Source organism: Oncorhynchus gorbuscha, linkage group LG09, assembly GCF_021184085.1.
Source record: "Oncorhynchus gorbuscha isolate QuinsamMale2020 ecotype Even-year linkage group LG09, OgorEven_v1.0, whole genome shotgun sequence".
NCBI classification, from domain to species: Eukaryota; Metazoa; Chordata; class Actinopteri; order Salmoniformes; family Salmonidae; genus Oncorhynchus; species Oncorhynchus gorbuscha.
Window position 1 is genome coordinate 45,484,102 of NC_060181.1, and position 27,821 is coordinate 45,511,922.

Consider the following 27,821-nt stretch of genomic DNA (forward strand, 5'->3'; position numbering starts at 1 on the left):
GCACTGCTTCTTGACACAACGCCCGCTTAACCCAGAAGCACCAATGTGTCAGAGGAAACACCATACACCTGGCGATTGTGTCAGCATTCATTGCACCCGGCCCGCCACAGGAGTCGCTAGTGCGTGATGGGACAGGAACATCCCTGCCGGCAAAAACCTCCCCAAACCCAGACGGCGCTGGGACAATTGTGCACCGGCCGGCTGCGACAGAGCCTTGATTCGAACTAGGATCTGTAGTGCCACAGATCTGTAGTGCCACAGCTAGAGATCCTGCCCTAGACCACTGCGCCACTCAGGAGGCCCTTGCAAGACATAATTTTTGTGATATCTGTTCTTCCTCACTTCATCTGACCTCAGCCCAAATTCCTCACTCCTCCCCACCGTCCTGTTGACTTGTACCAGACTGTGGACATTGTCCTTCCATAGGATCCCCGATGTCTAACAATATATTCTGACAGAAAGTAAACGCTCTACATTCACCTCTCCCTCAGTGACATGAATAAGAATATTTCATATTTAGAAGTCAGAACACATCAAGATGTTTCTACAACTTGGAGTCCACTTGGGGTAAATACAATTGAAACGACATGATTTGGAAAGGCACATACTTGTATACATAAGGTCACACAGATGACAGTGCATGTCAGAGCAAAAATCAAGCCATGAGCCATGGTACGTAGAGCTCCGAGACATAATTGTGTCCAGGCACAGATCTGGGGAAGGGTACCAACCATCTCTGCAGCACTCCACCAAATCAGGCCTTTATGGTACAGTGGCCAAACAGAAGCCACTCCTTAGTAAAAGGCACATTACAGCCTGCTTGGAGTTTGCCAAAAGGCACCTAAAGACTCTCAGACGATGAGAAACAAGATTCTCCGGTCTGATGAAACCTAGATTGAACTATTTGGCCTGAATGCCAAGCATCACGTTCTGGAGGAAACCTGGCACCATCCCTACGGTGAAGCATGGCAGCTTCATGCTGTGGGGATGTTTTCAAGTGGCAGGGACTGGGCGACTAGTTACGATCGAGGCAAAGATGAACACAGCAAATTACAGAGAGATCCCTGATGAAAACCTGCTCCAGAGCACTCAGGACCTCAGACTGGGGGCGAAGGGTCACCTTTCAACAGGACAACGACCCTAAGCACACAGCCAAGACAACGAACAAGTGGCTTTGGGACAAGTCTCTGAATATCATTGAGTGGCCCAGCCAGAGCCCGGACTTGAACCCTATTGAACATCTCTGGAGAGACCTGAAAATAGCTGTGCAGCAATGCTCCCCATCCAACCTGACAGAGCTTGAGAGGATATACAGAGAACAAATGGGATAAATTCCCCAAATACAGGTGTGCCAAGCTTGTAGCGTAATTCCCCAAAAGACTCAAGGCTGTAATCGCTGCCAAATGTGCTTCAACAAAGTACTCAGTAAAAGGTCTGAATACTTGTAAATTAGATCATTTAAAAATAAATAAATTAGGTAACATTTCTAAAAACCTGTTTTCTTTGTCTTTATGGAGCATTGTCTGTAGATTGATGAGGGAAACCTAATAAAATGTTGAAAAAGTCAAGGGGTCTAAATACTTTCTGAAGGCACTGTATGCATGCATTAGGTCCTATTAGTTGTTCAACCCGATGTTACAGGCAAGGTCAAATAAAGGGATTTGTTTGTACAGTACAGTTTTGGAGTTAAAGGCACTACTTCTGATTACACAAATCTGTCTATTCAGAGATTATTACTTCTATTTCTAAGCAGCCGGTTGCCATTTTGTTTCTGCTTTAGCCAAAACAATCACAAAGGGGTTGGTTAAATCTTAAGGACAGAATAGCAACCAGGAAAGGCATTTCTTTCAACGCTGGTCATTGGTTTTATTCACATACCCTGTGTTATGTTTCTGCAATGTTAAAAAGGACACTACATTTCATACTTTTCCCCCAGTGTGCTTTGAATGATCATATTGTGCTGTCAGTCGACTAGAGGACTGCCTTTCCCCCCAGACTACCATTGAGTAAAATAATCTGGAAAGCCCATCAAGGGGCCTGTCCTCCCTTTTTCTTCCATCCGTAGTTTATTCCCCCCCCCTCTTCACCATTTTATAAATTGTACATGCATGACTCCTCAGTTCCCCACAAACTCTAACAACTACACTTTCCCCTCCATTTTATTAGGCAGCTGGTCAGCCACTCAATTTGATGGGCCATGATTGGTCCTTTCCAACTTTGATTGCTTGTTAGTACACGGAGGCGGGGTTTGCTGCTGGAAGACCTCTCTGATTCGTGCTACGCAGATGTCTGAGGCCACCTGTGTCTCCTTAGCGAGCCCCAATAGGCTGAGGAAGCCATGTGGGAGGTCCTCCACCACTCTCAGGGTCACTGGTTGGCCCATATCCCGCAGTTTCTTGGCGAACATCACAGAGTCATCCAACAAGGCATCCAGTGCAGAGGCCTGTGGGGACAGACAGGGGAGTAAGAATTACAGGGCCAATCTGGAGATTCTTCCTCCATTTTATTTATTTATTTATTTATATATATATATATATATTTTTTTTAAATAGGCCAATTAATCGGTATCAGCTTTTTTGGTCCGGCAATAATCCGTATCGGTATTGGCGTTGAAAAATCATAATCGGTTGACCTCTAGCCTTGATGTGAATAGTCTCGTGAAAATGTAAACTGACTTTTCAAATTTTGTTTGGGGAGAAAATGCTGAATAATTCAATTACTGGATCCAATGTAGTAGTCTAGCTTACTCTAGCCTATATGGAATATGAAACAAGTGAACTAGGCCTATAGGAACTTGTTTCAGATCTCCATCTCTGATCTAATCCATCACGTTAGGTCTGACTACTAGGCTAGCATTCATTCAACGTGCTTCGTCATTGGTGAACTGACTATTATTATCATTAGCAGCCTACTGTTTGTTGACATATCAAGAAGTAGGATCAAGAACTGATTAACTTCCTTCTTCTTTCCAAGGTGGCATAGCAGTTCAGACGTCTTTTGTCCTCTTCTTGTCGTGTCCCGTATATATATATATATATATATATATATATATATATTTACAACTTTTGCACGTACATTTTATTTTCCATCAACTCATCTTCAAAACACTCTCCTGCAACCCGCCTCACCAACTTATATTTATAAAAAAGTATTATTTACCTCAAATCTGTAATCCTCCAAGAAGCTCACCAGAAACTAGCCAGAAGCTAGCCAGAAGCTAGCCCAGAAGCTAATCCAGAATCTAATAAGAAGCTAGTTAGCTTCTTTACTGGCAAATCGTTAGTATTCAGCTAACCACGGTTTGTGGTCATCAGCTATCCTTTGGCTCGAAAATCTATCGCCAGTTTTGTACGGCGCAGCGCAGCGCGGCTCGGAACGGAACATACCGGACCAATTTTTCTCTCCATGTCCCTGGATTTCAACTGCTCTCTGGACATTCATACCTGGATCTCACAGCTAGCTAGCTGCTATCCGTGTGACTATCGGCTTTCATCGATTCCGGAGCAAACATCAATTATTCCGGAGCTAGCCAGCTCCGTAAATCACTCCTGAGTTCCATCAATCACTCCTGGGCTGCAGTCACCTATCCGGACCCGTTTTACTGCCTACGCGGAGCCCCACCGGGCCTTCACAACTGGACTGCTGACGTTATCGACCCGAAGGAGTTATCTGGCTCGCTCCTCCGTCGCGACGTTACCTGACAGCCCATCTGCGGCTTGCTAACCGTTAGCCGTCTTACCGGCTGCTATCTGAATAGACAGAATCGGACAATTTATTTATTATTATGTTTTCTTCTTGGGCCTCTACAACTATATCTATTGTTTTTGTTGTGATTTGGATTAATCCCCTCTACCACACGGAACCCCACTAATCTACTGACAGAACGCAAGAGGTGGCTAATAACAGACCTCCATCCTATGCTAGCTTGCTACCGATGGCCTGGCTAGCTGTCTAAATCGCTGTGACCCCCAACCAACCTCTCCACTCACTGGACCCTTTTGATCACTCGACTAAGCATGCCTCTCCTTAATGTCAATATGTCTTGTCCATTGCTGTTCTGGTTAGTGTTTATTGGCTTATTTCACTGTAGAGCCTCTAGTCCTGCTCACTATACCTTATCCAACCTATTAATTCCACCACCCACACATGCAATGACATCTCCTGGTTTTAATGATGTTTCTAGAGACAATATCTCTCTCTTCATCACTCAATACCTAGGTTTACCTCCACTGTATTCACATCCTACCATACCTTTGTCTGTACATTATACCTTGATGCTATTTTATCGCCCCCAGAAACCTCCCTTTACTCTCTGTTCCAGACGACCAATTCTTATTGCTTTTAGCCGTACCCTTATTCTACTCCTCCTATGTTCCTCTGGCGATGTAGAGGTGAATCCAGGCCCTGCAGTGCCTAGCTCCACTCCTATTCCCCAGGCGCTCTCTTTTGACAACTTCTGTAACCGTAATAGCCTTGGTTTCATGCATGTTAACATTAGAAGCCTCTTCCCTAAGTTTGATCTATTCACTGCTTTAGCACACTCTGCCAACCCAGATGTTCTAACTGTGTCTGAATCCTGGCTTAGGAAGACCACCAAAAATTCTGACATTTTAATTCCAAACTACAACATTTTCAGACAAGATAGAACTGCCAAAGGGGGCGGTGTTGCAATCCACTTCAAATATAGCCTGCAGAGTTCTGTCCTACTATCCAGGTCTGTACCCAAACAATTTGAACTTCTACTTTTAAAAATCCACCTCTCGAAAAACAAGTCTCTCACCATTGCCGCCTGCAATAGACCACCCTCTGCCCCCAGCTGTGCTCTGGACACCATATGTGAACTGATTGCCCCCCCCGGGCGGCAGGGTAGCCTAGTGGTTAGAGCATTGGACTAGTAACCGGAAGGTTGCAAGTTCAAACCCCCGAGCTGACAAGGTACAAATCTGTCATTCTGCCCCTGAACAGGCAGTTAACCCGCTGTTCCTAGGCCGTCATTGAAAATAAGAATTTGTTCTTACTGACTTGCCTGGTTAAATAAAGGTAAAATAAAAAAATCTATCTTCAGAGCTCGTGCTGCTAGGCGACCTAAACTGGAACATGCTTAACACCCCAGCCATCCTACAATCTAAACTTGATGCCCTCAATCTCACACAAATTATCAATGAACCTACCAAGTACCTCCCCAAACAAAGCCTTAAACATGGGCACCCTCATAGATATCATCCTAACCAACTTCCCCTCTAAATACACCTCTGCTGTCTTCAACCAAGATCTCAGCGATCACTGCCTCATTGCCTGCATCCGTAATGGGTCAGCGGTCAAACGACCTCCACTCATCACTGTAAAACGCTCTCTGAAACACTTCAGCGAGCAGGCCTTTTCTAATCGACCTGGCCGGGGTATCCTGATCTCATCCCGTCAGTAGAGGATGCCTGGATATTTTTTTTAAATGCCTTCCTAACCATCTTAAATAAACATGCCCCATTCAAGAAATTTAGAACCAGGAACAGATATAGCCCTTGGTTCTCCCCAGACCTGACTGCCCTTAACCAACACAAAAACATCCAATGGCGTACTGCATTAGCATCGAACAGCCCCCGTGATATGCAGCTGTTCAGGGAAGCTAGAAACCATTATACACAGGCAGTTAGAAAAGCCAAGGCTAGCTTTTTCAAGCAGAAATTTGCTTCCTGCAACACTAACTCAAAAAAGTTCTGGGACACTGTAAAGTCCATGGAGAATAAGAACACCTCCTCCCAGCTGCCCACTGCACTGAAGATAGGAAACACTGTCACCACTGATAAATCCACCATAATTGAGAATTTCAATAAGCATTTTTCTACGGCTGGCCATGCTTTCCACCTGGCTACTCCTACCCCGGTCAACAGCACTGCACCCCCAACAGCAACTCGCCCAAGCCTTCCCCATTTCTCCTTCTCCCAAATCCGTTCAGCTGATGTTCTGAAAGCAAAATCTGGACCCCTACAAATCAGCCGGGCTAGACAATCTGGACCCTTTCTCTCTAAAATTATCTGCCGAAATTGTTGCCACCCCTATTTACTAGCCTGTTCAACCTCTCTTTCGTGTCGTCTGAGATTCCCAAAGATTGGAAAGCAGCTGCGGTCATCCCCCTCTTCAAAAGGGGGGGGACACTCTTGACCCAAACTGCTACAGACCTATATCTATCCTACCATGCCTTTCTAAGGTCTTCGAAAGCCAAGTCAACAAACAGATTACCGACCATTTCGAATCTCACCATACCTTCTCTGCTATGCAATCTGGTTTCAGAGCTGGTCATGGGTGCACCTCAGCCACGCTCAAGGTCCTAAACGATATCTTAACCATCATCGATAAGAAACATTACTGTGCAACCGTATTCATTGATCTGGCCAAGGCTTTCGACTCTGTCAATCACCACATCCTCATCGGCAGACTCAACAGCCTTGGTTTCTCAAATGATTGCCTCGCCTGGTTCACCAACTACTTCTCTGAGTTCAGTGTGTCAAATCGGAGGGTCTGCTGTCCGGACCTCTGGCAGTCTATGGGGGTGCCACAGGGTTCAATTCTTGGACCGGCTCTTTTCTCTGTATACATCAATGAGGTCTCTCTTGCTGCTGGTGAGTCTCTGATCCACCTCTACACAGACGACACCATTCTGTATACATCTGGCCCTTCTTTGGACACTGTGTTAACAACCCTCCAGGCAAGCTTCAATGCCATACAACTCTGCTTCCGTGGCCTCCAATTGCTCTTAAATACAAGTAAAACTAAATGCATGCTCTTCAACCGATCGCTACCTGCACCTACCCGCCTGTCCAACATCACTACTCTGGATGGCTCTGACTTAGAATACGTGGACAACTACAAATATCTAGGTGTCTGGTTAGACTGTAAACTCTCCTTCCAGACCCATATCAAACATCTCCAATCCAAAGTTAAATCTAGAATTGGCTTCCTATTTCGCAACAAAGCATCCTTCACTCATGATGCCAAACATACCCTTGTAAAACTGACCATCCTACCAATCCTCGACTTTGGCGATGTCATTTACAAAATAGCCTCCAATACCCTACTCAACAAATTGGATGCAGTCTATCACGGTGCAATCCGTTTTGTCACCAAAGCCCCATATACTACCCACCATTGCGACCTGTACGCTCTCGTTGGCTGGCTCTCGCTTCATACTCGTCGCCAAACCCACTGGCTCCATGTCATCTACAAGACCCTGCTAGGTAAAGTCCCCCCTTATCTCAGCTCGCTGGTCACCATAGCATCTCCCACCTGTAGCACACGCTCCAGCAGGTATATCTCTCTAGTCACCCCCAAAACCAATTCTTTCTTTGGCCGCCTCTCCTTCCAGTTCTCTGCTGCCAGTGACTGGAACGAACTACAAAAATCTCTGAAACTGGAAACACTTATCTCCCTCACTAGCTTTAAGCACCAACTGTCAGAGCAGCTCACAGATTACTACACCTGTACATAGCCCACCTATAATTTAGCCCAAACAACTACCTCTTTCCCAACTGTATTTAATTAATTTATTTATTTAGCTCCTTTGCACCCCATTATTTTTATTTCTACTTTGCACATTCTTCCATTGAAAAACTACCATTCCAGTGTTTTACTTGCTATATTGTATTTACTTTGCCACCATGGCCTTTTTTGCCTTTACCTCCCTTCTCACCTCATTTGCTCATTGAATATAGACGTGTTTATACTGTATTATTGACTGTATGTTTGTTTTACTCCATGTGTAACTCTGTGTCGTTGTATCTGACGAACTGCTTTGCTTTATCTTGGCCAGGTCGCAATTGTAAATGAGAACTTGTTCTCAACTTGCCTAGCTGGTTAAATAAAGGTGAAATAAAAAATAAAACTACAATAGGCCTACTAATCTATAACAGTTTCTGTGAAGGAGGGTATTGGCGGAACAGCTCTCTCTGCCATGTCTGTTTACATTCACACAGTTATGCGCACTGAACTACTGCAACACTGCACGTTTCCTTGCCCGTCAATGTGCTCACGCCTACTACCATTGGAGACCTAAGCATGTGTGGGCAAGAAAGTGTTCTGGCTTAAATCTAGTTCACTAAACGCAGTAGCCAACTACATTCGTCAAGGAGCTAACTACGAAATAAGTGGTTGTGTGCTTAACACATAACATTTTGGAAAATGTATGACAAACAGTTTGTTCTCCATTTTCTTATCCTTTTTCCTCACACATCAGTGTCATCAAAGAATGACGTGGAGAGCTGCCATCCAGCTCGAGGGAGGAAAACAGTAATACGACTAGGCTGGAGCGAAGAGCTAAAGATTCTCTCTCATCGCCCAAGTCCTCTGATTGGCTCAGCTCCAACTTCAGACGGTTGAAAGCACAATGTTCCAACTAGAAGCCTATTTCTGCGTATTTTAGGCTAGTTTTTCATACCAGCGTACTTTGACGTACTTTGACCTCAAATTGCGTGCATGGTACACAAAATGTGTACATGTTGGCAGGTCTGCTACTCTTTTACTTTCTTGGCTGTTCCATCCTCCACACCAATTTTTCCAAATGCATTGACTCCACCACAACCACCCCTTCACATCCCCCCCCTCTCACCACCAAGTGTACAGGCGGTAGTCCTCTCAGTAGGTCATCAGGGGATAGAAGTGGTGACACAAACGGGTTCTTGACGATGGGACAGCTAGGCGTCTGGATCACAGCGAGGCGCTCAGAGCGCAGGGGCTCAAAACCTTCTGGGTAATCCCTAGGACCTGAGGAGGAGTTGGATGAGGAGGAACTGGGTGACGTTGATCTGTAGTGGGCCTCGTTGTCGAGGGACTGCTGGTGTGACGATGACACTGACCCTAGGACCTCTGCAGGAAGGAATGACTGGATCCAATTGGATGCCCCGTGTGTGAGGTCACTGATCAGCAAGGCTGTGTCTCTACCTAGATCACTCAATGTGCTGGTCCCCTCTGTGGGCTGTACTGCCTGAGAGTCTACACCTGGAGAGAAAGGAAAAGAGGAAGATGAGGTAATTGGGGGGGGGGGGCAAACAATACAGTTATTTAATACCTACACACAAAAGCATCACTATTAATGCTGAGACACTCTTTGCCCCTCTTTAACTCATTTCCATAAGCTTTGACTAATACCCTCATTCATTTCACATCCTTCCTTCCTTACCTGCGTAGGCATTGAGGCACTTTGAGAGCACTCCTAATGGCAGTAGTGGGTCAATGAGGGTGAGCAGACGGGAGGGCGAGGCGTCAATGGTGAGCAGGGTAGCTGGATAGGCAGCCATTATACCATCTGGGACACGCACACCGCCGGCTATGGCCCTCATAGACACTGTGATGCAGAGGTTCCCCCCAGCACTGTCCCCAGCCAGACACACACGCTCAGCCGTGGAGCCTGGGGCAGAGGGACAGAGCAATCAGTACCAGCTGGTCTGATACAGGAGGTTGTTATAATTCTGCAATAATTTCTTTGGTTCTAAACTCTAACACATTAGTAACAACACAGACCCAGAAGATGGCAGTTCTTGAGGGCCCAACAGTAGGCATAGAAGCACTCCTCCAGGGCTCTGGGAAATGGGGCCTCAGGGGCAAGGGAGTAGTCCACAGACAGAATGGGGACATTTAGATCCTTGGACCAGCTCTTCAGATAGTTCTGGGAAATAAAAGGAGGATGGAGGACAAATGGAGTGATGAGAAAATGGAGGATTGACAGGAAAATTAAACTTAACTGTTAAAAGAGAGGAAAGTAAACTTCATGGTAAGTGCTGAGCCCCACTTAACTTGATTACTGAGAGACTAAGTTGACTGATTATCTTAAGTAATTGCAGGCATCACATCACAATTCCTGGCCTACCATACCTCATGGGATTTCGAGGTCTGGGCCACAAAGCCTCCTCCATGGAAGTGGATCAGCAACCAGGGGGAGGGAGGGTGCTTCTGAGCACCAAACGGTACCAAAGACACAGAGATGGGGGTAGCTTCTGTACGAGAGAAAGCCAACAGCTCGTCACTGTCCTGAAGGAAGAGAGAGAACTAGATGTTTGCGTCATAACGTAACCCTTTTTACAATAACATGATTAAACTGTGCAGAACTTTGATAAAAACATCACATAGTAACCACCGAGGTTACAGCTGAGAGCTCACCTGCCCTTCTCGAAGTTCATAGGAGATGAGCCGCACATTAACAGGTCCAGGGCCCCAGTGGGCCAACGGAGGGGACACAGGGGCAAAGAGACGGGGGTCTGAGGCCAGGGGGAGGTGCAGTGGTTCAGGAGGTATGGTCAGGGTGAGGTTCAGCTGCACTAGGTTAGAGGCTACACTGGCCAAGCCCTGTCGGAGAAAGGGTCTTAAAAGCAATCAAACCAACAGAAGGTTTGGAAGAGCAAGAAAAGAGTGAGTAAGTAAGGGAAACAGAGATCTAAGAGAGACTGCGAGATTCAAGACATCTTTATTTGCATACAATATCATATTACTAGTCGACTCCCTTCTGCCCTCACCGATAGAAGCTCTGATTCTGTGAGGTTCCAGAAAGACTTCCAGAACTTCATGTCCAGATTCTGGGTGATCCGCTCAAACTCTGCTCCCCTCAGCTCTGGATCAATGACATACTTCGCAGAGGTAAGGAAGGAGAAAGCTGCCATGCCTTAGGGAAATGGAGAGTGTATGCAAAGTCTGTAGGGCAGTGCATACTATGCAATTAACTTTTAAAATGTCAAAGGATAACCACAAATCTTACAGTCACTCAGGTTTATTGCAGCAAGTACTATTATGAAAGTTCAAATCAGGAAGGCTGGTCTGAATGTTTAACTTCATCCTTAACATAAATTCACTTTTGTTTCCTATTCTATGGGCATAGTGGGAATGAATACAAACGTATCATCATCAGATTAGCATCTGGTTTCTTCTCCTTTTTCCTATTTCCCATGTGTGGAAGGTCATTCACCCATTTACCTTGTAGCTTATAAGCACGGCACAATAATGCATATGCCTCACGCTTGCTGTTTAACCTATGGGCTAGGCTCACTTTTGCAATTATCACCTTCCTCTCGCTCTCAGCCAATAGGCGTAAATCTTGGGTTGAATTTATGTGACAAACGTAGCCACGTTCTCTTACTTACTGTATTATAGAAAAAGGGGTTTGATGCCAGCAGTCGTGCATAGGACTACCTTACCATCACATCATCTGGCTCCGAGGACCTTCCCTCAGAGACGAGACCATTCCTCAAACTACTTAATAAAATGTCATTGCATTCAGTCTGTGTTGTTTATTCAGTTAAGCCTGTACTCCATTAAATTAATATATATCGTTTTTACACCTTCTTACAGCCCAAAGAATTCAGACATTTACAGAGACTGACCTAACCCAGACTGTTGTTTTCCGTAGCTCTCTCCGAATGAGACCATGCTTATGACAACTGTCTGCAGGAATGGACGAAGGGTAGGCGAGAACTGGGGAGACGGAGGGAAAATTTGGATTTCAGTATCATTGGTCTCACGTAGCCATACCTCCAAAAACGTCGTCAGGGAAGCCTGGTTCTCGCCGAGGCTACAGTATATCCACCCTCAGTATATTCCCAAGTCATGAAAAGCTTAGCATTCACAATGACCAATTGCTAAATTATATCTTATCAACATTATATTGAAATCCATGTGCCACTCCTCCCACAAAGTCAACAAGTGGTGATGACTGACCTGAAAGCCAAGGCAGCGGCCATAGAAGCAGGCCTTGTGCATGGAGGTGTACTCCCTCACAAACCTCCTGCTCAGCTCTCCATCCTGCAGGGAGTACAGTTGCCCATGACCGTTGTCGTGGAGCAGACGCTGAGCAAGGTAGAGGAGGGCCCGCAGCTGACACAGGGCACTGGAGTAGGCTTCCATCTCTGAGGCATTGTGGTTAGCCCTAAAGAAGGCCCTGTGGCAGTTAGAGGCAATGTAGCGGCCCTTGTGGATGATGTGCAAAATGCAAGACTGCAGCACCTGAGAGATGAGATGGGATGCTTTGTTGTCAGCTGGTATTGCGAATAAAATGAATATATTTCTAGTTTTGCATTATATTAATAATCCAAGATTGTCCCTCTGTTGCTAGCTTGTCTCAGTCTCTTGACAATCACACTGTGTGATAGTTCTTCTAGACTACTGACATTCTGAGCAGTGAGGTTAGTAAAAAAGTTATGTTATTATAGCTTACCTTTACCAGTGTGCGATACCCATTCCCAGGGGTATCTGCGTCAAAGTCATAGTGGTGGTAGACTGCAGTAAAACCAGCAACCACAGGTTCGAGTGCACGGCCATGGTCCTGAATCTTTCTCATGCAGGTCAACAAGCGTCCGGAAGCGTTACCGCACAGCAAGTCGGTAGGCCCAGACAGAGCTGTGATGTTTTCCTCACACACTGCCTCCAAGGCTGTGAACACAGCTCTCCAGGCCATACCTGAAAACTAGAGAGAAGATACATATAAACCAAATCTTTTATTTCTGGATAACCACATTATATTAGTTTTGACAGATTAAATGCAGGAGATTGAAAAGGAGAATTTTGCTTTTATACAACCCCCCCAAAAACATACACAGTACCAGTCAAAAGTTTGGACACACCTACTCATTCCATTTAACATTACATTTACATTTAAGTCATTTAGCAGACGCTCTTATCCAGAGCGACTTACAAATTGGTGCATTCACCTTATGACATCCAGTGGAACAACCACTTTACAATAGTGCATCTAAATATTTTAAGGGGGGTGAGAAGGATTACTTTATCCTATCCTAGGTATTCCTTAAAGAGGTGGGGTTTCAGGTGTCTCCGGAAGGTGGTGATTGACTCCGCTGTCCTGGCGTCGTGAGGGAGTTTGTTCCACCATTGGGGAGCCAGAGCAGCGAACAGTTTTGACTGAGCTGAGCGGGAACTGTACTTCCTCAGTGGTAGGGAGGCGAGCAGGCCAGAGGTGGATGAACGCAGTGCCCTTATTTGGGTGTAGGGCCTGATCAGAGCCTGGAGGTACTGAGGTGCCGTTCCCCTCACAGCTCCGTAGGCAAGCACCATGGTCTTGTAGCGGATGCGAGCTTCAACTGGAAGCCAGTGGAGAGAGCGGAGGAGCGGGGTGACGTGAGAGAACTTGGGAAGGTTGAACACTAGACGGGCTGCGGCGTTCTGGATGAGTTGTAGGGGTTTAATGGCACAGGCAGGGAGCCCAGCCAACAGCGAGTTGCAGTAATCCAGACGGGAGATGACAAGTGCCTGGATTAGGACCTGCTCCGCTTCCTGTGTGAGGCAGGGTCGTACTCTGCGGATGTTGTAGAGCATGAACCTACAGGAACGGGCCACCGCCTTGATGTTAGTTGAGAACGACAGTTTGTTGCCCAGGATCACGCCAAGGTTCTTAGCGCTCTGGGAGGAGGACACAATGGAGTTGTCAACCGTGATGGCGAGATCATGGAACGGGCAGTCCTTCCCCGGGAGGAAGAGCAGCTCCGTCTTGCCGAAGTTCAGCTTGAGGTGGTGATCCGTCATCCACACTGATATGTCTGCCAGACATGCAGAGATGCGATTCGCCACCTGGTCATCAGAAGGGGGAAAGGAGAAGATTAATTGTGTGTCGTCTGCATAGCAATGATAGGAGAGACCATGTGAGGTTATGACAGAGCCAAGTGACTTGGTGTATAGCGAGAATAGGAGAGGGCCTAGAACAGAGCCCTGGGGGACACCAGTGGTGAGAGCGCGTGGTGAGGAGACAGATTCTCGCCACGCCACCTGGTAGGAGCGACCTGTCAGGTAGGACGCAATCCAAGCGTGGGCCGCGCCGGAGATGCCCAACTCGGAGAGGGTGGAGAGGAGGATCTGATGGTTCACAGTATCGAAGGCAGCCGATAGGTCTAGAAGGATGAGAGCAGAGGAGAGAGAGTTAGCTTTAGCGGTGCGGAGCGCCTCCGTGATACAGAGAAGAGCAGTCTCAGTTGAATGACTAGTCTTGAAACCTGACTGATTTGGATCAAGAAGGTCATTCTGAGAGAGATAGCGGGAGAGCTGACCAAGGACGGCACGTTCAAGAGTTTTGGAGAGAAAAGAAAGAAGGGATACTGGTCTGTAGTTGTTGACATCGGAGGGATCGAGTGTAGGTTTTTCAGAAGGGGTGCAACTCTCGCTCTCTTGAAGACGGAAGGGACGTAGCCAGCGGTCAGGGATAAGTTGATGAGCGAGGTGAGGTAAGGGAGAAGGTCTCCGGAAATGGTCTGGAGAAGAGAGGAGGGGATAGGGTCGAGCGGGCAGGTTGTTGGGCGGCCGGCCGTCACAAGACGCAAGATTTCATCTGGAGAGAGAGGGGAGAAAGAGGTCAGAGCACAGGGTAGGGCAGTGTGAGCAGAACCAGCGGTGTTGTTTGACTTAGCAAACGAGGATCGGATGTCGTCGATCTTCTTTTCAAAATGGTTGACGAAGTCATCTGCAGAGAGGGAGGAGGGGGGAGGGGGAGGAGGATTCAGGAGGGAGGAGAATGTGGCAAAGAGCTTCCTAGGGTTAGAGGCAGATGCTTGGAATTTAGAGTGGTAGAAAGTGGCTTTAGCAGCAGAGACAGAGGAGGAAAATGTAGAGAGGAGGGAGTGAAAGGATGCCAGGTCCGCAGGGAGGCGAGTTTTCCTCCATTTCCGCTCGGCCTTCCGGAGCCCTGTTCTGTGAGCTCGCATTGAGTCGTCAAGCCACGGAGCGGGAGGGGAGGACCGAGCCGGCCTGGAAGATAGGGGACATAGAGAGTCAAAGGATGCAGAAAGGGAGGAGAGGAGGGTTGAGGAGGCAGAATCAGGAGATAGTTGGAGAAGGTTTGAGCAGAGGGAAGAGATGATAGGATGGAAGAGGAGAGAGTAGCGGGGGAGAGAGAGCGAAGGTTGGGACGGCGTGATACCATCCGAGTAGGGGCAGTGTGGGAAGTGTTGGATGAGAGCGAGAGGTTCCAGGTTTTTATTTTATTTTAACCATTTTCTACATTGTAGAATAATAGTGAAGACATCAAAACCATGAAATAACACATATGGAATCATGTAAACAAATAGAAAATGAATCAAGTAAAAATGAATCACCTAGTAAAATACTACGAGTAAAATTACTTAAGTATTCAAAGTAAAAGTATAAATAATTTTAAAAATATTATATTAAGCAAACCAGACGGCATCAATTTAATTTTTTCCACCTTTTATTTAGGGATAGCCAGGGGCACACTCCGACATCATTTACAAACGAAGCATGTGTTTAGTGACTCGACCAGATCAGAGGCTGTAGGGATGACCAGGGATGTACTTTAGACCATTTTCTTGTCCTGCTAAGCATTCAAAATGTAATTTGTAATTTTGGGTGTCAGGGAAAATGTATGGAGTAAAAATTACATACATCTTAGGAATACAGTAAAGTACAAGCTGTAAAAAATATAAATAGTAAAGTACAGATACCCCCCAAAACTATTTAAGTAGTACTTTCAAGTATTTTTTTTAACTTAAGTACTTTACACCACTGCCAAAGATGGAACAGTGTCATCACAATCGTGTTATGATTCAAAATGTTTCACTGGAAAAGAAATATTTGCATTTATTTACAATTAATTTGTTCTTGCCATTAAAAATGATTTCCTTGCAATATTATTTATTTTGCACTCAAAACATGAGTTAATGTTTGGCTTTCAATATCGTCATTTTTATTTGCCATAATAATAATAATGTTGTTCTCTAATTCAAGTTGCTTGATATAAAAAAAGGCACAAATGTAATTTCATAAGAACTGTGCTGAAATAAAAGTAGGGTATCAAAGAATTTGCACAGCTGTCAGTCAAGCTAAGGACATAAGAAAATGTATCAGTCCAAGGTTGGTTAGATCTGTTGATTCATGATTCTTAGTACTCTTGTCTTGACTAGGCCTATACCTTTAGGATTTATGACAAGATTGTGTTCATTTTGATATGCTGGCAACAGGCTTTGTAATCTCATTATTTTGCAGTTAGAAAAAGTCTGTTTGTAGGAAGAGTCTTGGGATAGTTGCATGCTTTAATCTTTGACCTTTGCCACACACAACCAAACCCGTCATTAAAACATAAGTTTGCTTTTTCACAACCAGAAATAAACTAAACGTAAATGTATTGTTATAGGGTCGAAACACTTGTTTTGGAATTTGAGAAACTTACCTCAACCATCCTCATCATGCAGAATGAGGGTTAATGTTGTTTTGCAATTTCACTTGGGGCTGGGCTCTAACCACCTGCCTCACGAGGAGCCTGCCTGTTACGCTAATGCAGTAAGAAGCCAAGGTAAGTTGCTAGCTAGCATTAAACTTCTTATAAAAAACAATCAATCATAATCACTAGTTAACTACACATGGTTGATGATATTACTAGTTTATCTAGCATGTCCTGCGTTGCATATAATCGATGCGGTGCACATTCGCGAAAAATAATTGTCGTTGATCCAACGTGTACCTAACCATAAACATCAATGCCTTTCGTAAAATCAATACACAGAAGTATACATTTTTAAACTTGCATATTTAGCTAAAAGAAATCCAGGTTAGCAGGCAATATTAACCAGGTGAAATTGTGTCACTTCTCTTGCGTTCATTGCACGCAGAGTCAGGGTATATGCAACAGTTTGGGCCGCCTGGCTCGTTGCGAACTAATTTGCCAGAATTTTATGAAATTATGACATAACATTGAAGGTTGTGCAATGTAACAGGAATATTTAGACTTAAGGATGCCACCCGTTAGAAAAAAATACGTAACGGTTCCCTATTTCAATGAAAGAATAAACGTCTTGTTTTTGAGATGATAGGTCGTTAATATGGTCGAATCCGGAAACTAAGGCTCATATTTCCGTGTGTTATTATGTTATAATTAAGTCTATGATTTGATAGAGCAGTCTGACTGAGCGATGGTAGGCACCAGCAGGCTCGTAAGCATTCATTCAAACAGCACTTTTGTGCGTTTTGCCAGCAGCTTTTCGCTGTGCTTCAAGCATTGCGCTGTTCATGACTTCAAGCCTATCAACTCCTGAGATTAGGCTGGTGTAACCGCTGTGAAATGGCTAGCTAGTTAGCGGGGTGCGCGCTAATAGTGTTTCAAACGTCACACGCTCTGAGACTTAGAGTAGTTGTTCACCTTGCTCTGCATGGGTAACGCTGCTTCGAGGGTGGCTGTTGTCGATGTGTTCCTGGTTCGAGCCCAGGTAGGAGCGAGTGTGTGAGACACTGGCAATACTAAAGTGGCTATAAGAACATGAAACGGTATATGAAATACAAATCGTAGAGAGAGAAATAGTCCTATAATAGCTACAACCAAAAAGTTCTTACCTGGGAATATTGAAGACTCATGTTAAAAGGAACCACCAGCTTTCAGATCTTCTTATGTTCTGAGCAAGGAACTTAAACGTCAGCTTTATTACATGGCACATATTGCACTTTTACTTTCTTCTCCAACACTTTGTTTTTGCATTATTTAAACCAAATTGAACATGTTTCATTATTTATTTGAGGCCAAATTGATTTTATTGATGTATTAATTTAAAATAAAGTTCCGGGTTGGAGCGAGCGGTCGCATCCGCATTTCGCTCCGCAGGTAGTATAACTTTTTCATTACATTTCATTATAGCACAACGGTTTGTTTTGTCTAATCTTAGCAATTTCTTCTTAGCTAGCTACATAGCCGTCTTTGTATCAAAGATAAGTGCGTAATTATCGTATTTCGCCGTCCTAACGTAGTCTTCACTAGCCAGCTAGCTAACGTCCACCGATTAGCTGCACTGTAGAACTATTACACTCAACTGAACGACTTGATTAGTGTAGTGTTAGCTAGCTACATAGCTGTCTTTGCTGTCTTCGTATCCAAGATAATTGTGTAGTTTAGAGTGTGTAGTCTTAGAGTGATTATCTTAATTTACCGAGGTTAGCTAGCCAGCTATTTGTCGTCCTTAACGTAGGAGACTCTGCTAGCTAGCCAACAGCTAGCCAACAGCTAGCCAACAGCTAGCCAACGTCTACCGAATAGACTCACAACCCGGTCGCATTCACAGGTAGTATCACATTTTCATTTCATTTCATTACAGTACAACAGTTTGAGTTGTTTGATCGTAGCTAGCTACATAGCTAGCTACATAGCCGTCTTTGTATCAAAGATAAATGTGTAGTCTAGAGCGATTTTCTAGGTTAGCTAGCCAGCTATTGTCGTTCTTTTAACGCAACGTAACGTAAACAACACTGCTAGCTAGCCAGCTAGCCCCCGAATAGCAGCACTGTCGAAACTATTACACTCAACGGAACGACTTGATTAGTGTAGTGTCAACAACGCACCCACTGCCAGCTAGCCTACTTCAGCAGTACTGTATCATTTTAATCATTTTAGTCAATAAGATTCTTGCTACGTAAGCTTAACTTTCTGAACATTCGAGACGTGTAGTCCACTTGTCATTCCAATCTCCTTTGCATTAGCGTAGCCTCTTCTATAGCCTGTCAACTATGTGTCTGTCTATCCCTGTTCTCTCCTCTCTGCACAGACCATACAAACGCTCCACACCGCGTGGCCGCGGCCACCCTAATCTGGTGGTCCCAGCGCGCACGACCCACGTGGAGTTCCAGGTCTCCGGTAGCCTCTGGAACTGCCGATCTGCGGCCAACAAGGCAGAGTTCATCTCAGCCTATGCCTCCCTCCAGTCCCTCGACTTCTTGGCACTGACAGAAACATGGATCACCACAGACAACACTGCTACTCCTACTGCTCTCTCTTCGTCCGCCCACGTGTTCTCGCACACCCCGAGAGCTTCTGGTCAGCGGGGTGGTGGCGCCGGGATCCTCATCTCTCCCAAGTGGTCATTCTCTCTTTCTCCCCTTACCCATCTGTCTATCGCCTCCTTTGAATTCCATGCTGTCACAGTTACCAGCCCTTTCATCCTTATCATTTATCGCCCTCCAGGTTCCCTCGGAGAGTTCATCAATGAGCTTGATGCCTTGATAAGCTCCTTTCCTGAGGACGGCTCACCTCTCACAGTTCTGGGCGACTTTAACCTCCCCACGTCTACCTTTGACTCATTCCTCTCTGCCTCCTTCTTTCCACTCCTCTCCTCTTTTGACCTCACCCTCTCACCTTCCCCCCTACTCACAAGGCAGGCAATACGCTCGACCTCATCTTTACTAGATGCTGTTCTTCCACTAACCTCATTGCAACTCCCCTCCAAGTCTCCGACCACTACCTTGTATCCTTTTCCCTCTCGCTCTCATCCAACACCTCCCACACTGCCCCTACTCGGATGGTATCGCGCCGTCCCAACCTTCGCTCTCTCTCCCCCGCTACTCTCTCCTCTTCCATCCTATCATCTCTTCCCTCTGCTCAAACCTTCTCCAACCTATCTCCTGAATCTGCCTCCTCAACCCTCCTCTTCTCCCTCTCTGCATCCTTTGACTCTCTATGTCCCCTATCCTCCAGGCCGGCTCGGTCCTCCCGCTCCGTGGCTCGATGACTCATTGCGAGCTCACAGAACAGGGCTCCGGGCAGCCGAGCGGAAATGGAGGAAAACTCGCCTCCCTGCGGACCTGGCATCCTTTCACTCCCTCCTCTCTACATTTTCCTCCTCTGTCTCTGCTGCCAAAGCCACTTTCTACCACTCTAAATTCCAAGCATCTGCCTCTAACCCTAGGAAGCTCTTTGCCACCTTCTCCTCCCTCCTGAATCCCCCCCCCCCTCCCCTCCCTCTCTGCAGATGACTTCGTCAACCATTTTGAAAAGGTCGACGACATCCGATCCTCGTTTGCTAAGTCAAACGACACCGCTGGTTCTGCTCACACTGCCCTACCCTGTGCTCTGACCTCTTTCTCCCCTCTCTCTCCAGATGAAATCTCGCGTCTTGTGACGGCCGGCCGCCCAACAACCTGCCCGCTTGACCCTATCCCCTCCTCTCTTCTCCAGACCATTTCCGGAGACCTTCTCCCTTACCTCACCTCGCTCATCAACTCATCCCTGACCGCTGGCTACGTCCCTTCCGTCTTCAAGAGAGCGAGAGTTGCACCCCTTCTGAAAAAACCTACACTCGATCCCTCCGATGTCAACAATTACAGACCAGTATCCCTTCTTTCTTTTCTCTCCAAAACTCTTGAACGTGCCGTCCTTGGCCAGCTCTCCCGCTATCTCTCTCTGAATGACCTTCTTGATCCACATCAGTCAGGTTTCAAGACTAGTCATTCAACTGAGACTGCTCTCTTCTGTATCACGGAGGCGCTCCGCACTGCTAAAGCTAACTCTCTCCTCTGCTCTCATCCTTCTAGACCTATCGGCTGCCTTCGATACTGTGAACCATCAGATCCTCCTCTCCACCCTCTCCGAGTTGGGCATCTCCGGCGCAGCCCACGCTTGGATTGCGTCCTACCTGACAGGTCGCTCCTACCAGGTGGCGTGGCGAGAATCTGTCTCCTCACTACGCGCTCTCACCACTGGTGTCCCCCAGGGCTCTGTTCTAGGCCCTCTCCTATTCTCGCTATACACCAAGTCACTTGGCTCTGTCATAACCTCACATGGTCTCTCCTATCATTGCTATGCAGACGACACACAATTAATCTTCTCCTTTCCCCCTTCTGATGACCAGGTGGAGAATCGCATCTCTGCATGTCTGGCAGACATATCAGTGTGGATGACGGATCACCACCTCAAGCTGAACCTCGGCAAGACGGAGCTGCTCTTCCTCCCGGGGAAGGACTGCCCGTTCCATGATATCGCCATCACGGTTGACAACTCCATTGTGTCCTCCTCCCAAAGCGCTAAGAACCTTGGCGTGATCCTGGACAACACCCTGTCGTTCTCAACCAACATCAAGGCGGTGGCCCGTTCCTGTAGGTTCATGCTCTACAACATCCGCAGAGTACGACCCTGCCTCACACAGGAAGCGGCGCAGGTCCTAATCCAGGCACTTGTCATCTCCCGTCTGGATTACTGCAACTCGCTGTTGGCTGGGCTCCCTGCCTGTGCCATTAAACCCCTTCAACTCATCCAGAACGCCGCAGCCCGTCTGGTGTTCAACCTTCCCAAGTTCTCTCACGTCACCCCGCTCCTCCGTTCTCTCCACTGGCTTCCAGTTGAAGCTCGCATCCGCTACAAGACCATGGTGCTTGCCTACGGAGCTGTGAGGGGAACGGCACCTCAGTACCTCCAGGCTCTGATCAGGCCCTACACCCAAACAAGGGCACTGCGTTCATCCACCTCTGGCCTGCTCGCCTCCCTACCACTGAGGAAGTACAGCTCCCGCTCAGCCCAGTCAAAACTGTTCGCTGCTCTGGCCCCCCCAATGGTGGAACAAACTCCCTCACGATGCCAGGACAGCGGAGTCAATGACCACCTTCCGGAGACACCTGAAACCCCACCTCTTTAAGGAATACCTAGGATAGGATAAGTATTCCCTCTCACCCCCCCTCCCCCCTTTAAGATTTAGATGCACTATTGTAAAATGACTGTTCCACTGGATGTCATAAGGTGAATGCACCAATTTGTAAGTCGCTCTGGATAAGAGCGTCTGCTAATTGACTTAAATGTAATGTAATGTAAAGTGTTTAATTCAGTATTGTTGTAATTGTCATTATTACCAAAAAATAAATAAAAAATAAATAAATCAATTAAAATCGGTATCTGCTTTTTTTGGTCCTCCAATAAATCGATATCGGCGTTGAAAAATCATAAATCGTTCGACCTCTAGTCTGGACCCGGTTTACAAAAAAAAAGAGAGATGTGGTTGTAAAAAAATACTTATCTTTTAATGATGGGTTTGGTTGTGTGTGCCAAAGGTCCAAGGTTAAAACATGCAACTATCCCGACAAAACAGACTTTAACTTTGCAAATGAATGAGATTACATAGCCTGTTGACAGCATTTATCAAAATGAACACAATCTTGTCATAAATCCTAAAGGTATAAGCCTAGTCAAGACAAGAGTACTAAGAATCATGAATCAACAGATCAAACCAACCTTGGTTGCATAGATATGACTGATAAATTCTCGATTATGTCCTTAGCTTGACTGACAGCTGTGCAAATTCTTTGATACCCTACTTTTATTTCAGCACAGTTCTTATGGAATTACTTTTGTGCCTTTTTATATTAAGCAACCCTTTTGAGAGAACAACTTTTTTTTTTAAGATGCCATCTGGTTTCCTTAATATAAAGAATTTTAAATGATCTATACTTTGACTTTTAATACTTAAGTATATTTAAAACCAAACACTGACTTTTACTCAAGTAGTATTTTACTGGGTGACTCAATTTTACTTGAGTAATTTTCTATTAAGGCATCTTTCCTTAACTCAAGTATGACAATTAGGTACTTTTTACACCACTTATCTATGGTTAAAATAAGTTACTCTGCTCTTCGCTTTCGCTGCCCTTTTTTGCGTTTGTAATGTTTTGGCACATTAATTCCATGTAGGTGGGGTGTAGAGGGAGGCGTAAATGTTGCTTCTCTGTTGGTCAAACGGTTTTGGAGTAACAGTACATAATTTTTTATATCCCAGTTAGAAGCTTACATGTTTGATAGATAGCTAGCAATGCTGAGAGGAAACAGTGTTTTTTGCTAGTGTAAAAAAAAACTTATTTTTTTGTGTGTCTTAACTTTTCCATCTTGGACAAAAAGGACTCAGTAGCTAACGTTAGCCAGCTAGCCCAGTGGGACTAACTAACCTAGCTAGCTAACATTACAACAAGGAGGTTATCAGGGAAAAACCCTTAGGTAAATACATGTCTTGTAATTTCACACTTAAAAGATGCATTGAAACAATTAGCTAGTTAAATAACTAACATGGCAATACAGTGCATTTGAAAGAATTTAGACCCCTTGACTTTTCCCACATTTTCTTACATAACAATGGTGATTATGGACAAACAGTTCTATTTTTGTTTCATCAGACATTTCTCCAAAAAGTACCATATTTGTCCCAGTCTGCAGTTGCAAACCAAAGTCTGGCATTTTTAATGGCAGTTTTGGAGCAGTGGCTTCTTCCTTGTTGAGCGGCCTTTCAGGTTATGTCGATATAGAACTTGTTTTACTGTGGTTATAGATACTTTTGTCCCCGTTTCCTCCAGCATCTTCACAGGGTCCTTTGCTGTTGTTCTGGAATTGATTTGCACTATTCGCACCAAAGTACGTTCATCTCCAGGAGACAGAACGCGTCACCTTCCTGAGCGGTATGGCGGCTGCGTTGTCCCATGGTGTTTATACTTGCGTACTATTGTTTGTACGGATGAACGTGGTACCTTCAGGTGTTTGGGAATTGCTCCCAAGGATGAACTAGACTCGTGGACGTCTACAATTTTTATTCTGAAGTCTTGGCTGATTTGTTTTGATTTTCACATGATGTCAAGCAAATAGGCACTGAGTTTGAAGGTAGGCCTTGAAATAAATTCACAGGTACACCTCCAATTGACTCAAATTATGTCAATTAGCCTATCAGAAGCTTCTAAAGCCATGACATAATTTTCTGGAATTTTCCAAGCCGTTTAAAGGCACAGTCATCTTACTGATACACTGATACAGTGAATAAGTGAAATAATCTGTACGTAAACAATTGATGGAAAAATTACTTGTGTCCTGCACAAAGTAGATGCGCTAACCGACTTCCCAAAACTATAGTTTGTTAACAAAAAATGTGTTGAGTGGTTGAAAAACGAGTTAATGACTCCAACCTAAGTGTATGTAAACTTCCAACTCCAACTAATTCGTTTTATGTAAACTCAGCAAAAGACTAAAACATCCCCTCACACTCAACTGTGTTCATTTTCAACAAACATGTGTAAATATCTGTACGAACATAATATAATTCAACAATAGACGTAAACTGAACAAGTTCCACAGACATGTAACTAACAGAAATGGAATAATGTGTCCCTGAACAAAGGGGTAGGGGGGGGTCAAAATCAAAAGTAACAGTCAATATCTGGTGTGGCCACCAGCTGCTTTAAGTACTGCAGTGCATCTCCTCCTCATGGACTGCACCAGATTTGCCTGTTTTTGCTGTGAGATTTTACACCACTCTTCCACCAAGGAACCTGCAAGTTCCAAGACATTTCTGGGGGGAATGGCCCTAGTCCTCACCCTCCGATCCAACAGGTCCCAGACGTGCTCAATGGGATTGAGATCTAGGCTCTTCACTGGCCATAGCAGAACACTGACATTCCTTCCTTGCAGGAAATCACACACAGAACAAGCAGTATGGCTGGTGGCATTGTCATGCTGGAGGGTTGTGACAGGATGAGCCTGCAGGAAGGGTACCACATGAGGGAGGAATATGTCTTCCTGTAATGCACAGCATTGAGATTGCCTGCAATGACAACAAGCTCAGTCCGATGATGCTGTGACACACCGCCTCAGACCATGACGGACCCTCCACCTCCAAATCGATCCCGCTCCATAGTACAGGCCTCGGTGTAACGCTCATGCCTTTGATGATAAACGCAAATCCGACTATCACCCCTGGTGAGACAAAACCGCGACTCGTCAGTGAAGAGCACTTTTTGCCAGTCCTGTCTGGTTCAGCGACGGTGGGTTTGTGCCCATAGGCGACGTTGTTGCCGGTGATGTAAGGCAAGTCCTCAACAGACAACAGACAACAGGCCTACAAGCCCTCAGTCAAGCCTCTCTCAGCCTATTGCGGTAGTCTCAGCACTGATGGAGGGATTGTGCGTTCCTGGTGTAACTCGAGCAGTTGTTACCATCCTGTACCTGTCCCCCAGGTGTGATGTTCGGATGTACCGATCCTGTGCAGGTTTTGTTACACGTGGTCTGCCACTGCAAGAACGATCAGCTGTCCGTTCTGTCTCCCTGTAGCGCTGTCTTATGGGTCTCACAGTACGGACATTGCAATTTATTGCCCTGGCCACATCTGCAGTCGTCATGCCTCCTTGCAGCATGCCTAAGGCACATTCACGCAGATGAGCAGGGACCCTGGGCATCTTTCTTTTGGTTTTGTTCTGAATCAGTAGAAAGGCCTCTTTAGTGTCCTAAGTTGTCATAACTGTGACCATAATTGCCTACCATCTGGAAGCTGTTAGTGTCTTAATGACCAGTCCACAGGTGCATGTTCATTAATTGTTTATGTTTCTTTGAACAAGCATGGGAAACCGTGTTTAAACCCTTCACAATGAAGATTGGTTTAGTTATTTGGATGTTTACGAATTATCTTTGAAAGACAGGGTCCTGAAAAAGGGACGTTTCTTTTTTTGCTGAGTTCATTTATATATGGTCTATGTAACCTGTATTTATTTTTTAATACAGTCATCTCAGTTTTCATTTGAAGCATCTTCATATTCTTTGCCTGCTATGCAATGGGCTCCTTTGTATTTGTAGTCACGGTCACAGAAACAGGTAAACATCTTGGCCCCAGTTATTCGGTGTATAAAGTGCCGTATACTGTGTCGCCACCATGCTCGATGCTATTTACAAGGACCGCTACCTCGATGCAGACAAGAAAGAGGGTTTAGGTGAAATGTTACATACACAGCTGGACAAGATGGAAACGGACACAGTGACAGTGGACAGGAAGAGAGGCCACGGACAAACAAAGCTGAAACTTCACTGCTTGACATGTATGATGAAATCCTGGTTGATAATGAAACGACTGAACAACGAAACACATCAAGTAAGTGAAAGAAATAAGTCTTGATTATGTTTTACTGGTAGTGGGGGCATACGTAAATGCCAACAAACCTTTTGGTCAGTGTGGTGTGTGTGTGTGTAACCTTTATTTAACTAGGCAAGTCAGTTAAAGAACAAATTCTTATTTACAATGACAGCCTACCCCGGCCAAACCCGGATGACGCTGGGCCAATTGTGCGCCGCCCTATGCCCGGATGTGTTACAGCCTGGATTCGAACCAGGGACTGTAGTGATCCCGCTTGCACGGAGATGCAGTGCCTTTGACAACTGCGTCTGTGTGTGTGTGAAATATTTAACTGTACTAGAATTCTTAAAAAAGGCACAATTGTTTTTATCTGTATCGTTTTTTTGGTCAAGGAAAATATTGGGTATCAGAAAAAATGTCATCAGTGCATCACTAATATTTAGCAATGAATCCGCTGAAAGACGTCCAATGGCTCTATCGAACAAGGACAACCATATTTACATGCACAAACGTGTCGTGCGATCAGTATTACACAGAGCCTTCTCAACATGCCACATAGAAGGTCTTACATTTCTTTACAGATTTCGTCCCCCACCCCCATGATGAAAACAAGCCCAGATTTCCCCAGGTTAAAATTCCATTTAAATATCAAGCGTTTTCAGGAGCAATTTCAGTAATGGGAAACGGCTCGGGGATCTAATGATGCTCCTACTAAGTTTCTAACGATGAATGAAGCCTTAGGATGCTTTTTGGGAAACCGGGCTCTGTTCAATTTCCATGAAGGCCTTTTTAAATTCCTTTCAGTTTTTATTAAAGTCACTGTCATCTAGTTACTTAGGACCCAGCTCTCAAAAACAACAACAGCCCTTTGAACCTAACCAGCTGATTGATGACGTCACCAGACATTTGTGGTATAGCAACTAACCCAGTACACTAACTTCACTCCCAAAATATCAGGTTTCACAAGAACACGACACTCATATGCACGACATCAGCTTTCCCAGCGGTAACCACTGGCCTCTACATTAGTCCACCTACACTTTTTTTGTTTTGTTTTACTGTATCAATGTTGACAATGGCAGTAAATCCATAGTTAAAATTCGTACTTTCAAAATCCACATAGAATTTAGCAGCCAAAATGCTAGCTACAGCTAAAGTTATCTATGGCAGAAATTGTGACTGACAGACAACAAGCAAGCGACTTCAAACGGACACCCGAAATTTAACGTGCGATTTGTGTTTACGAGATAAGTGTGAATGTACAGTTATCAAACATGCAAAGCATAGTGCATTTGACAGACTAGTACTAACTTACCAGCACGCATCCTCTCTTCTGCTGACAGTTTCTGCTTCGCTCACAGACCCTGACTAGTATTCTGCCAGCAGCACAAACGATGACGTCACGTTTGAATTGTCATGTTAAACCTTCAAAAGAAAAGCCCGTATTAAAAAGTATGGATAACTCATTCAAAATATATTGAATTTATCCACTTTTATTGTGCCAACAATAAAAGGCAATACGTAATTTATGACCAATAATGAACAAATACAATATTGACACTGGAATGTTGAGAATAGTAGACTGTAGAGATACTTATTTTTTTTTTTTACCTGTCTCAGTTAAAGTGCTGCCACCATAATATCCTGCTGCTAGGAGAACGGTCATTAAATATGGCTAGTCATGATGTGCAGTTCACGAACTATTCATTTTTTAAGGACTATTTTTTACAACCTCTACAGCCCTTATTTGTTTTTCTGAGTGACATTGTAGTCGTTCGTTTACCTGCTGCTGGCGGCAATGAATTCTACAGGATTAATATGCGCTCCTCCAATGACTCCACTCAGACCAACAAACACAACACAACGGTCAGTGCCGGGATCGCCTTTTCGCACGAATGTCCGTGGTGGGTCTGTATAAATTATGCGATTATATTGGAGACAGGTTTATAGCAGTGAATGTCATCTAGTTTACTCTTACAGTATTTCTAAATAGAAGTGATATCAGCCAGGGAAACGATTTGTTCTCACTTTATGATAGAACATTCAGATGTATCTGCCTGGCTGTGGGGATCTTTACTTTAATTATTAGGATTTTCTTGTGATCACAAAATAACTACTTATTTTACTCAAATAGAGGAAAAATAAAGTAGTGTTTTCTTTGGAAAGATGGGCCTGACTGAGAATAGAGTAGCGCATTTTTAGTATTGTCCT

The 27,821-nt window shown here is 45.0% G+C and overlaps 1 protein-coding gene across 2 annotated transcripts; it reads right to left on the reverse strand.

Annotated features, from left to right (window-relative positions):
• Positions 1-1,475: 1,475 nt before the first annotated feature.
• lipea (lipase, hormone-sensitive a) lies at positions 1,476-27,015 on the reverse strand. Of its 2 annotated transcripts, none has more exons than XM_046362573.1 (11): positions 26,926-27,015; positions 12,191-12,439; positions 11,695-11,979; positions 11,361-11,451; positions 10,500-10,645; positions 10,147-10,332; positions 9,862-10,017; positions 9,511-9,655; positions 9,170-9,397; positions 8,600-8,988; positions 1,476-2,443 (listed from the first exon to the last, which is right to left on the reverse strand). In XM_046362573.1, the coding sequence occupies exons 2-11, from the start codon at positions 12,428-12,430 to the stop codon at positions 2,183-2,185; spliced, it is 2,127 nt and encodes a 708-aa protein (XP_046218529.1). In that variant the 5' UTR covers positions 12,431-12,439; positions 26,926-27,015; the 3' UTR covers positions 1,476-2,182. The 2 variants fall into 2 exon arrangements, with proteins under 2 accessions (XP_046218529.1, XP_046218528.1); XM_046362572.1 differs by lacking the exon at positions 26,926-27,015 and adding an exon at positions 16,163-16,192.
• Between the last annotated feature and the right edge of the window lie 806 nt (positions 27,016-27,821).